Here is a 13,100-nt window from a genome sequence, read left to right as displayed (position 1 = left end):
GTCATCTTTTCTGTGCCTATATCCTCCAACATGGAGTGGCAGTTGTTGAGGAAAGGCAGTCTTGCTCTGACAGACAGATCTCTGGCAAGTCCTCGTCAACCACGTCACGTCAACCACGTCACATTCTCTGCAGAGCCTGCTGTGTCAGGTATTAATTGCACTTATTCAAACATGGATCAAGAATTCCATGCATCGACTGGACAACCCCTGGATCGTCTGTCCAGAATACTGTCCAGAAGAAGAGAATAGTCTCACTCTGTTTTCCCTTCCTTTAATAGGGACTTTGGGGGGCACTGTTTGTGCTCTATACTACAGTGGCTCTCAACCTTTTCAGGCCGTGACCCCCCAAAATAATAATAATAATATTTGAACTGGGGACCCCCCAGATAAATATTGTGAAAATAGCAGATCTACAAGCTCACAACGCCTCGTAATGCCAGGTGTTGTGAGCTTGTAGATCGGCTATTTTCAAATGTTTTGCCTCTTTCTTATATTATTTGTCAATTTGACCAATGTTTGACCACTTTTTACAGTTTGTTGATTACTTTTGAGGCAGCAATGGTCATTTGTTTTAGGTATTAAAAAGGTCTTAAAAGTCCTTCAAATTGTCACTTCACTGTCATCTAGGGACCCCCTCCAAAATCATGTGGGGACTCCCCTGGGGGTCCCGACCCACAGGTTGAGAACCACTGCTCTACTATGTAGCATAGCAACGGCAACCACAGGCGCGCGCGCGTGAGACACACATACACACCCCAATGCTTTGCTCCAAAGGGGAGGGAGGCAACGTTGCTTCCACAGGCAGAGCGCATCAGCGCGCACAGGTGTCTTGCTTTTCTGCAAGATTGATCGAATGCCAAAATGTCTCATTCATCATGTTTTGTTGAGAGTTCGCCTTTACGCACAGAAGCTGCTCTCCAATATCGACGCTGTCAGGCTCAGTACCTGTCGAACCACGTCGTAAAGTCCAACAGCTCCTGTTCCTCGGAGCTCAGCGGCTCGTAGCTCCCTTCGTCCGACGAGTACGTGGACTGGGGTGACTCGGGGTCGGCGGAGTAGCTGACGCTGTTGCCGTTGGACAGGGTCGGGGACGGCAGCCCGCACTGGAACGCGGCCGACACGGCGTCATGCTCGTCCAGGAGCTGCTGCAAAGCCCTGATGTACTCCACCGCCGACCTCAGCGTCTCCACCTTGCTCATCTTCTTGTTGGCGGCGCCGTTGGGCACGTGCTGACGCAGCGTCTGGAAGCCCATGTTGACCTGCTTGACCCGGTTCCTCTCCCGCTCGTTCCGCCGGGCCACGGCCACGGGCTGCTGCTGAGGGATGGAGTAGCCGAGCCCGTTGAAGCTCAGCCGCCGCTTGCAGCGCAGCAGCTCCGGCGAGCTGGAGCGCTGTCTCTTCAGCACCTTGCTGCTGGTCTTGCTCTGGTTGTAGGCGCCGGCGGCGCCCGCGTTGTTTGGGTGCGCGCTGGAGAGGACGCAGTCCTGCGCCGGGGCGTGCAGGGTGATGGTGGCGCCGCGCCTCTCCGTGAGTCCAAAGGGACAGGCGTTCTGCGCCAGTTGTGTGGTGGTGATGGTGGTGGTGGAGCTTTCCATCTCGTCCGAGTGGGGATTCGATCACGGGAGGTTGAGGTTCCTAGTCAAGCTTTGCTACCAGGTAAGCCACCTGTCCAAACCCTCGATTTGAGTAGTATGTGAAGCTCCAATGCGTGGCTTTTAGTTGTTGTAGTCCTATAGTGACGCATTAGGGAGTGAAAATGACAGAGCGGCAATAACTGACGCCTATCTGTGAGAATGTGTTGGCAATTCACAGCTCTCGTGTCCTTCGCGTGGGGGCCGTGCGTGTGGCTGCAGCTGGAGCGCGCTGTGGATAACTAGGGTACCAAGAAGTCTCTGTTGACTGCGCTTTGCTTTACTCCACGAGCCGATCTGACCCAAACTTTGGCAGCACTCCTCTTTTTCAACACGCGCCCCACGCGCACCCCCCTCCCCTTTGGAGACGCACGCTTCGCCGCGAGGCCCCGCCCCGCTGTGTGATTCTTCTACTCACCGACTCCCCGAGCCAGGCGCGTGGCTCCGGGAGCTCAATAAACAATCCAGAGCTTTCACTGCGCCAGGAGCACGCGCTGGGCTCATTTACATTCCAATGTCTCTAACTTGAAAGCCCATTGGTCGATTCAAACTGCCTTGCAACCGGGCGAAAAGAAAGAAAGACAGAAAGGGGGAAAAATAGAACAGAGATTGAAAAAAGTGAATGGTTTGGTTCTTTGAAATGCCTTTTGAATTTGACAATGTACCCCTGGCAAGTCTTCAAATTATCAGTCTCCCCCCCCTCCGTCCTTCTCCTCTCGCTCTTTCTTTACAATCACAAATACCAAGGACGCTCTCTCCTGTATCCAGGCTACAGCCTTAGAGGAGAAAATAAATGGCAAGCGTGTCTCTGAGCAGAATAATTGCCAATTATCAAGCTCGCACAGAGACACGATTAATTTAAAGGTAAACATAGTGTTTATGACATGTGGAATGTCTGAAATAGCAGATCACAGCCGTGCGTAATGACCCTTCAAATGAGTGCGCTACAGGTGCACTCTCTGTCTCCACTTGCCCTCCTAGGCCGGGCCATCAAACAGAGATTCCAACACTGGAAATACAGTTGTCTCTCTGTATAGTAGGCTATGTCGCCTTTTATTTGCTTAGTAACGTTTCACCCTCTTTATAGTCTAAATAGGCAGGCTATATTTCCAACACTGTCTCACAGTCCCAAAAGGCATATTGTGTGTCCGTAATATACCAAATGTAAAGTTAGATGCGATTAAAACAAAAGTTACTTAGCTATATCTGTGGATAGCTATATCTATCAATTTATTTTTCGCTGGAGAGCTGGAAACTAACAGCATTGATTGATTGATTGATTGATTGATTGATTGATTGATTGATTGATTGATTGATTGATTGATTGATTGATTGATTGATTGAATACTTATTAGACAGAAATGTAAACAGCACGAGGTAAGCTACTACAGTCAGACATACACAAAAAAAATAACACCAAAATAACACCATCAACAAACACATTTTTTTTTTCTAAAGTCACAAACTTAAAAAAAAAAAATCCGGGTCGTAATATGTTAGATGAGTGGTTTTCAGCCCTTTTCATATTAAGGTCCATTATTTATTCGGCATTTGAGTCGCGGACCACCATTTGATGAGATTTTGCCTCTCAGACCCCAAATTTAGAATATTTTGTTATCATTGGATATGATTTTGTCCACAATTCCATGCTGTATTGATGTGGTAGCCTTTAGGAGAGACAACAGGCAAACTTTGATCAAAATAACAATTCTTTAGTTAAGTAATGCAGATGTTTAACAATAATTTAACTCTTGAGAGTGTAAAATGGTCCAAAACTGACATTAATTTTACACTCTCAAGAGTTAAAGATCTATAAGGGTCCATTTAGTTACCAACTCTCTATCATTTAGCTGGGGACCACCTGGTTGATCTAACACAGTGGTTGAGGGGCCCTCAACCACTGTGTTGGATGCTTCCGTCCATGAAGAAATCCAATGAGCAGCAAAGTGTGACAAAGAGGTGTTGTGTCTGGCTGGAAATGGAGAGGTGCTTTCCATCAGAAGCTAAATAGATTTGTTGTGACCCCTGGTGGTAGAAATAAGTAACTACTACACTCTGAGTCAATTCAGCTGATATTTAGGCTACTGTAGATCAGGGGTCTTCAAGAGGGGGTCCGGGGCCCCTTGGGGGTCCTCAAAGTCAGAGTTACTACAGGGGGTCCTCCAAATCTTTGTGTGATAGGATTCTGAGGGGAGTGAGGGGAACATTAGCCAAAAATAGCTCACAACGCCTCGCTATTTTTTGTAAAGAGGTTTGGTGTAGAGGGAAAAAATAGCTAACAAGTACAGAGCCAACGGTCAAGTTTAGTATTGAGGCATTAAGTGGTTAAATGTCTGATAATTACACATTAACATGAATTGATGAAGAAGCTAATGTATATATTTTTTAAAAACAATAGCCTAGTGCTGTCAAACAAGTTTATGAAGCTATCTATGAAATATATGAAAAGGTAATCTGCGACACAGTCTTATACAATATATAGTGGGGGACTGGGGGTCCCTGCTTCATCTCTCTCTCAGCTAAGGGGTCCTTGGTCTGAAAAACGTTGAAGACCCCTGCTGTAGGTAGGTTGAGAGGGGTTGCAAGTGCAACACATTTGTTCCAACCGAACTTATCGAAGACATTTAGCTAATAATCCCAAATTCACTGCATCATTCCTTTCTGGGTCAGACTACCATTTAATTTGTGAGGATTTCAATTTGATGTGCACGTGTAAAAAATAGCTAAATATGTGACCGTAAACATGTTCTGTCCCTTAACCAGTTTCAACCAATGGTCCCTATTTTGGTCATAATCATTGTTCATTTTTCTAAATCTCCTCATAAATAGCGAAAACAGCAGATCTGCGTATATGTTTTAAAGGCAGGAAGGGGTCAGGGGTCACATATGGAGCAAAGTTAAATCCCTGCCTGACCTCACCCTTACACAGCAGAGGGCGCTATAACACCGTCTGAAAGTAGTGCAAAGGTAAACCAATGATAGGCCTACTTAAGCCCATAAAATCCTGCATCAGCTTTTTTATGAGGTCATGGAAATCCCTGGACATTGAGATAGGATGTGGATTTGACATGGGGACAAAATAAGTGTTGGGAAAACTCAACATAGATATAACTGCATACTTGCAAGTAAGTCTTATGGTAGTGTCTGTTGTTACTAGCAGATGAGGGGTAATGAACAACTTTTTTATAACAAGAACTCAACTTTGTTCCATAACCTGGCCTGACGGAAAAACAAACCTGAATGACCCTATCTATATAGGTTGATTGTGCTGATGCAATAATTCAACCACACATAAACTTGGCACAGCACTTATGTAAATTGTGATGCATGCATCTCAGCATGTCAAGGATTTCAGTGCATTGAGTATTCATTCAGTCATATCATTCATTAACTGAGGATTGTTCCTGTCTCCTATGTGGTCTGCAGGTGAAATGGAAGGAAATGACCGTGGAGTAGAACAAAATAACTAACATGGAGGCTATGGTTCCATTCATAGATTAGAGTTGAATTCCAAATGATGAAACTGCACTCAACTGGTGATGTAATATCAGCCCCCAAACATTCTCAAAATTCCCATGCAGCTGACGTGGCATGGCATTGTAAAGTGAGGGTGTGTTTGGTTGATAAGAAATCAAAACTCCCTCTTATCTTTTCTCATACTGCCACAGATGATTGAAACATAGCAAATAAATGTATACTGTTACTGTATGTTATTGTTCTTATTGATTAACATGTTGTGACGCATTGTGGGCTTGTAGATCAGCTATTCTTTGGAAGATTTGCCTAAAATGACATGCCCAAAATAGGAATGCCATGTTGTGTGTGTGTGTGTGTGTGTGTGTGTGTGTGTGTGTGTGTGTGTGTGTGTGTGTGTGTGTGTGTGTGTGTGTGTGTGTGTGTGTGTGTGTGTGTGTGTGTGTGTGTGTGTGTGAGAGAGAGAGAGAGAGAGAGTGAGATGCTGGGGAGTGAGGGATGGGAGAGACAACAGAGGTGGTTTTCCAAATCACAATCTGGAATTCCCCATTAAAAGTCCCTTCAAAACCTTTTTGCTGGGCCAGATTGTACTCTCTTAATTGTCCACTGAAGTCAAGAGTCTCCCCCTAAAGTCAATAAATCATTCAAATGTGCATTGCATGCATTAGCAATCTGGAAGCTTCATATCTAACTTGTGCTGCATCTTTCTTATGTATCTTTGCATTTCTATAGCAAACAACATTGTCACATCATCAACTGCTAAAAAAGCTGGGATTATAGTTATAATGAAAGTGGAATGTCATCTAGGAATGCTCTACAACAAAATGCAGCATTTTCTCTTTATTCTTTTTCAGCCATAAAGCAGGTCTGTAATGGAGCATATAGCTATTAATAGCAGACAATACCTTTGTATTTAGAAAAAGCTTAACCACTTAACCTCTATTTTATAAAATGTTTTGGTGCCTATAATGACCTGCCCAAAATTGGGATGCCAGATTGAAAGTGGTTAATTTATACTCCATTGCATGACAGAGTAGCTATAAATTAGGCTTATATGATGATGAAAAATGATGTGAAAGTGGCCTTGTTGAGTCAATGACAGAACTATGTCCTTCCCTGTCTACAGTGATGAGCCCTGGGCCTGCATGAATGAAAGCCATGCAAGCAGTACTTCCAACCCGCAGGAAGAGAGAAGTGCTCCATTAGACAGTGGATCACATCCCTATTCCTTGGAGCAACATGGGGGAACTGTAGGCTACAGTACGTTTGTGACATGACATTTATAGACATTTAAAGTGCATGGCGGCCATGAGGTTACTGTTCCTCACGCATTCTGTGGTAAAAGCTTGGATATGGAACAAGTTAGACAACACAAACCAGTTCCCCCCAAGACACATTTATGTATTTCAACAGAGTTGAGCAAATTGACATTAACTTTGTGTGCAAAGTAAACGCTATTTACATAATTATAACCTCACCCTGTACAGTTATGAGAAGGAGGGAATGCCCATTGTATTATATTGTGTGGTGTGATGTTATGAAATATTGAGGATGTAAAGGAGCTGGTTGGTGGTAGAATATGTCTAATTTAATTTACTTCAAACTAGGGCATCCCCACTGCTATTCTCACCCACTGTGTATCTGCAGGACTGTCTCACACACACACACACATGACACAGCCATACACCTGCATACATATCTAATACTGAAACTCTTGTCTTGACTTTAACCCACGTTATGCAATCCCCCAGCATGTCATATGAGCTGTGATGTTATTTGTTCATAGGAACAGGCCTGAGCTGCAGTTAACATGCACTTTCATTTTTATTTTTACACTTTAGTGCATCCGATCAGAGCAGGTGCAGCTAGTCCTGGTGAAGCCCTCACAATGAGCCATTCATTCCTCTGGCTGAATGAACAGCAGACTAATTCATGACAAATGATGACTCAGATATTGAAGTACTGAAAAATATGATGGCTGTATAGAGGGTGTATTTAAATGCTTAGAATACATTCTTATTTCCAAATAAAATGTACTGGAAGGTTGTAATATTTGTTGTAATAGTTGTTGTACTTGTAATAGCCTACACTACCATACTTAGTCAGTTATAAAGTGCTTTACAACGAAGTAGCCTATGGTAGTTATAATGTGATGTTCCGCTGAGCTTATAATGCATCATGACCAGCACTTATAATAATTCATAAACCTTGTTATGCATAATTATAAACATTTATAACGAGTGTTAAGAAGCCTTATATAAGTGCATTATGTGATTGTAATGCATTAGAACGTTAAAGTAAAGTGTTACCCATGTTTCTTTATCATCATCATCATGACGATGATTCATATTAATATTAATTGAATATTAATTAATTAATTACTTTTAATGACTTAATTGCCTACTCGGGGGCCATGCAAGTCGGGTATGATGCAACTCGGGAATATGCTACTAGGGCACTTCATCATCATAATACTGATAACAAGTGACGCTGCAATAATACTAGCCTGGGCACTGGCAGATTCGTCTGGTTTCCAGGCTAGCTACATTGCAATAATACATGTGCTAATGACGTTGTATTGTGCTACTAGTTTCGCCGTTCGATATGGAGTCAGTGAGGAGGACTATTCTGAGCCCCCCCCCCCCCGGCTACAGACTGACTGACGTGCAGGAACACAAACAGGTTTCACCCATATGTGGCACCGCACCGGATATAAGGACTCTCCTACTCACATTATTATCATCAAGATGGGAGGAACTTCAGATCATGACATCACTGTGTTTCTCTATGTAAACCCGTGTCTGTCGGGTGCAACACCAAAACAGTAGAATACTTCAGTAAGCGGCGGCTCAAAACAAACAGTAGAATACTTTTTAGTCTAAGGGGCGAAGAACAGATCTGCAGAAACCATGCAAAGGTAAGCAAATCTCCCTGTTTAGTCTCCCTATGCCTGCATGTTGTCACAAACAGAACGTAACGAGTCTATTTGCTCTGTCATTTCTCTCTCCACAGTCAACACAAGCCGCAGTTCTCCGGCTGGCTCATAGAGCAGGTGGGGACGGGTCACTTCCCAGGCTTGTGTTATGTGGACCAGAACAAGTTCAGAGTCCCCTGGAAACACAACTCCAGGAAGGACTGCAAGGACGAGGACAGTAAAATATTCAGGGTAAGCTGCTGGGGGGCTCTGTAAAAAGCTGAAATCCGCAAGTTTCATGTCCTCCCCGGGATTCGGACACGGGTCTGTCTGCCGCATCGAGACCGACTTTCCGCGTGTCAAAGAAATCTTGTCACAAACGAAGCGAGCCACGAGGTTTTAAAATGTCTCACTGGAAGAGCAGAGCAGGGAGATCACTTCCAACCACTGCAGATGTAGTTACTGAATTAACACAGTGGTTCAATCTCAACCTGTGGGTCGGGTGATTTTTTTTGTGGGGTCCCCAGATGACAAGTAAGTGACAATTTAAGGACTTTCAAGACCTTTTTATTAATTAAAAAGATAGATGACCATTACTGCATCAAAAGTAATCAACAAACTATACTATAAAAACTTCTCAAACATTGGCCAAATTGTCTGATAACATAAGAAAGAGGCAAACATTGTGAAAATAGCAGATCTACAACAAGCTCACAACTTGGGAGGTGTTCTGAGCTTTTTTCACAATATTTATCTGTGGAACTGAGTGAAACAGGCACACAGGCGAGTCAAAACAAAATTGATGTCCAAGTGCTTGTCAGAGTGTGGGGGGGGGGGTCCCAGTTCAGATATATTTTGGGGGGTCACCACCTGAAAAGGTTGCGAACCACTGAAAATAATTATTTTCTTTAACAATTAAAAAATTTGGAAAACAGCAGATCTATAAACTCACAGCGCATCGCTACCCGTTGTGAGCTTGTAGATCAGTTATTTTCGATTAGCCAAAGTATGAAATACTTTTTTCAAATCGTTAGGCTACCTGACATCAGGCTCAGGCATGTCCATATTTAGGGATAATCCGACCGCCTGCCACAGACAGACACCGCCCGCCACACCTTGAATGTATACACATTATTTTGTACCATTTACTCGGTTATTGTAACAGTTGAGTTATACTTTGGTTTGCAGGAGTGGGCTGTGGTAAGTGGTAAAATCCATGAGTTCCCCAACGACAAAGCCAAATGGAAAACTAACTTCCGCTGCGCTCTGAACAACCTCAAGTGCTTCAAGAGGATCCATGACAATTCCAAGAATGCAGAGGACCCACATAAAGTCTATGAAATCATCAACACTGGCTGTGAAATCATCAACACTGGCTGTAAGACTCAGCATTTTACTGCATGCCTGTTATTTGATGTCTTGCCTTTAATGTTAAATTGAGATGAAAATGGTTGCTTTAACTTTGCTTGCAGATAACTATGCATGCGAGCCAATGGAGGCTTGTCTTGATGATCCAGACATCTACAGATCTCCTATAGACTACCTCCCCCCAGGCAATGAGGTACTGTATAGACTACTGCACTGTTTCTCAACCAATGAGTCAGGACCCATAAATGTGTCGCACAATGTTGTTACAGGGTCACAAACAAAGAAAGAGGTGGTATCTGATTATTTTGATTGTGGCTGACTTTCACGGTCTACTTCATATATGACATAAATCTCACAGTGTGAAAGCAAGTACAATCCACCATACTAGATTATGGTCACATCTATTTGGCATTCAAAATACAAATACCTCTTCTAAGGTTGTCTGTACACAACGACCTTTAAAATACAAACAGGACTCTTCATTTGTCGTCTTTTCTGTTATATAAACAGGGTTGTTATTGGATAAGTCAAATGTATGGTACTGTATTTTTATGCCTCATTCTCTACACAGCACACTCTGGTTAACGACATGAGAACCTTGGAGCTCAACAACCATCACACAGGTACAATGAATCCCTTAACCATACTGGTCTCAACGCTATGATTCTAGTGATTATTATGAATAACAAAATACGTATACGTGACAGTTTTTTTAATTGTCTTTGGCAGGGCAGCAGCAGTGGGAAGAGATCTATGTCGAACAGAGTCAAGTGGTTCCCATTAGCTACGCTGTTCAGCCTTCACCAGTAGAACCACTACCGGTTTCACAGAACCACACACAACAAACACCACAGCAGGCATCTTACTACTCCGGTATAGCAAGTTACTTTAATACAGTAGATATATTAAATACTGTAGTAAACACTGCAAATACTGTATAAATATGAATCTAGCTAGAACTAAAGATGACACACAATGAATATCACTGAGCAGAGATCATAGAAGCTGTCAACATATTCTCATGTATTGAATTATATTGTAACCTGATGGCACAAAAATAGAGACTATTACATCAATATACATCCTGGTAAGGTGTATTTGACTATTGAGTCTACTAGTCAGCGAGTCCTATCAACAATAATATAATACAAATTAAAATTAAAATGTAGTTCCCTTTTAGTTGTTGTCAGGGTATTGTTCACTGTTGCATTTTGAACATAATGTGAAATGGATCTTCTGCATTTACCCATCCTAACTATAAGGCGCATTGGGCGCTATTATCGCAGTGCTCAACTGGGTGGACGAACTGGTGACCTTCCAATTCCCAGACGGCCTTCTACCCACTCAGCTAGTGCCATCCCCAATGTACCAGGATGACGAATACTTGATGGTACTGATTATTTCTCCACAGCAAATCCAGAGCCAGGTCTGCAAATACTGCCACCATCCATCTACGACCTGGAGATCTCCATTCACTACAGGAGAAAAGAGGTGCTGAAGACCCAGGTATCCTGTTCTCGTCTCCAGCTCCACCACCACCACGAGGCCCCTGAACCCAGTGTCCATTATGTCTGCTTCCCCACTACTGAGTGCCTACTGGACCACAAACAGGTAAAACGCAACTTCCTGTGGCCAGATATTTATATCGATCCATGGGGTGTAACTAATATGTATCGTCAATGTTTGTCATGTGAGGATACAAGAGGTTATTTTCTAATCATACATCATTCTTTACACCAGATTCATTACACCAATCAGATCCTTAATAGCATCCAAAGAGGCCTACTCCTAGAGGTACGGGACACTGGTATCTATGCCTGCCGGCAGTCCGACAAGTGTCGTGTGTTCGCCAGTACGAGTGACCCCAGTGAGGCTCTTTCAGAACCCAACATGCTGCCACAAAATACCATGATGGAACTTCTTAGCTTCGAGAACTTTGTCAGTGGTAGGTATGGATCTATTAGGTATTATCCATGAAAAAAAGAAAAGAAACGTGTGATGAGAGAAGAGGAAAGATTAGTAATGAAGAAGCGGATAATACTGTATACTTATGTAGCAGGCCTACACAAAAAATCTGTTGCACCAACATTGTTGACTTTTGTTTGGAGCCAGCATGACACAATCAGCCTAAAGTGAACACTTTAGTCTTTCTATATTTCAGAGCTGAAGCAGTTTAAAGACAACCAGGGTGGCTCGCCTCACTATGCCATCAACATCTGCTTCGGAGAGAAGTTCCCTGATGGAAAACCAATGGAGAGGAAGCTTATCATGGTCAAGGTAACACTCTTGCTCCCCTGAGATTCATCACGCAGTGCCATAATAAAGGCTAGCAATAGACTTACATCCTGCAAATATGAAGTTACCATTAATTCTTGCCTGTCATCATGGTCCCATGTCTCTCCGCTTAGCGCTCACTTTTCTCTTCTCTCTCTCCCCGTTCCCCAGGTGGTTCCACTGATCTGTCGTCACTTGCATGAGGTGGCCCAGTCAGACGGAGCGTCATCCATTCAAAGTGCCTGCATCAGCCTGCAGATCTCACACAACAGCCTCTTCGATCTCATCAGCTCTGCCTTTGGCCTGCCAGGATTTGACGAGCCACCACAGGCTGCTGCACCATTCTAGACCAGATCTATTGACTCTCATCGGTCCCAATTTGAATGAAACACTTAAAACTCTATATAATTAGTTGACTGGAGTTCCCCAGGGCTCTACACTAGTCCTGGGGAACTCCACCACACCATCTTTGCTTAAAATAGCAGATGTAGATCTGCCATTTTTGACAAATGTTTAGCCCAAAATAGAGATGCTAGGGTTCTAGTGGTTAATGCCACCCCATGCACTTAAAAAGTACCCGATGCTCGTGTCTAACATTTAGCTAATGGTATGACGTTGACTGACATCTGATGTACGGCGCTGGTGGTGAACACACTGCACTGATTGTGCAAAGTGAACATCATCCTTACTTTATGAATTGATTGTAGGTTGAATTCATTAGGGAACTGTCAATACAGCTTCTTAAAAGAATGTTTGCACTATTTAAATATATTCTGAATATATTTTGCTGAACTCAAGGTCAAAGTTTTATACTTGAATGATGTGGTTGTAAATGTCAAATTAGATTACTCTTCTAATCTCATGTAATATTCTGATTATGCAGTTAGGGTCCAGGTCTTTGTTTTTCCTGAGCACACGTTCAATGTGTGAGCTTGTATACGTCACTAGGTATGACATATTTATGTATTGTATTATTGTGTAATGTTTTAGGGGCATATTTTACATCAAACTCATGTGACCATGTCTGTGGTTTGCACAAATTATTTAAAGTCTTACAGGACTAAGCAATGAACAGCACTCCAGTAGTTATGATTTCACCTATCTTGTGTTTACTACTTTCATACAATGTGTCCCTATGGTTCATGTTGTATTCAGAATAAAGGCTTGGTTGACCATAAAAACCTTGATATATTGCAGTTTATTTTCATAGTCCGATGTCAGGAAAGAACTCAAATCGTCATAGGCAACTATATATCACTAACAAGAGATAGTCACTTTCAGTTTAACCACAGTATCTTATCACTGACCTTTACTTGTCTTATTGTTCTGCCTTTATACTTTTACTGGAAGTGGAGGCTGTCCAGTCAAATGGTCACTATGATGAAGTGTCACTTATGTAACAAGTTTTGTTATGAAATATTTTAAACCCAGAGATCAGG

General features: G+C 42.8%; 2 protein-coding genes across 5 annotated transcripts; one reads left to right on the top strand and one right to left on the bottom strand.

Moving 5' to 3' along the window:
• Positions 1 to 515: 515 nt before the first annotated feature.
• ascl1b (achaete-scute family bHLH transcription factor 1b) lies at positions 516 to 1,903 on the bottom strand. Its single transcript, XM_080437482.1, has one exon. It carries the CDS (start codon positions 1,593 to 1,595, stop codon positions 939 to 941), a length of 657 nt encoding a protein of 218 aa, XP_080293608.1. The 5' UTR covers positions 1,596 to 1,903; the 3' UTR covers positions 516 to 938.
• A 5,947-nt stretch (positions 1,904 to 7,850) lies between these two features.
• irf7 (interferon regulatory factor 7) lies at positions 7,851 to 12,836 on the top strand. 4 transcript variants are annotated; one of them, XM_080437517.1, is made up of 10 exons: positions 7,851 to 8,022; positions 8,118 to 8,271; positions 9,208 to 9,376; positions 9,492 to 9,580; positions 9,959 to 10,010; positions 10,117 to 10,260; positions 10,799 to 10,998; positions 11,128 to 11,332; positions 11,549 to 11,664; positions 11,833 to 12,836. In XM_080437517.1, the coding sequence occupies exons 1-10, from the start codon at positions 8,015 to 8,017 to the stop codon at positions 12,007 to 12,009; spliced, it is 1,314 nt and encodes a 437-aa protein (XP_080293643.1). In that variant the 5' UTR covers positions 7,851 to 8,014; the 3' UTR covers positions 12,010 to 12,836. The 4 variants fall into 4 exon arrangements, with proteins under 4 accessions (XP_080293643.1, XP_080293644.1, XP_080293645.1 ...); XM_080437516.1 differs by having other exon boundaries at positions 7,852 to 8,022; positions 9,208 to 9,397; XM_080437518.1 differs by lacking the exons at positions 11,549 to 11,664; positions 11,833 to 12,836 and adding an exon at positions 11,416 to 11,510 and having other exon boundaries at positions 9,208 to 9,397; positions 11,128 to 11,382.
• The last annotated feature ends 264 nt before the right edge of the window (positions 12,837 to 13,100 follow it).

The sequence above is a fragment of the Gymnoscopelus braueri genome (genome assembly GCF_963280865.1).
Source record: "Gymnoscopelus braueri genome assembly, chromosome: 9".
NCBI lineage: Eukaryota > Metazoa > Chordata > Actinopteri > Myctophiformes > Myctophidae > Gymnoscopelus > Gymnoscopelus braueri.
Note: the sequence above shows the minus strand (reverse complement) of the source record. Positions and strands in the feature narration are given on the sequence as shown.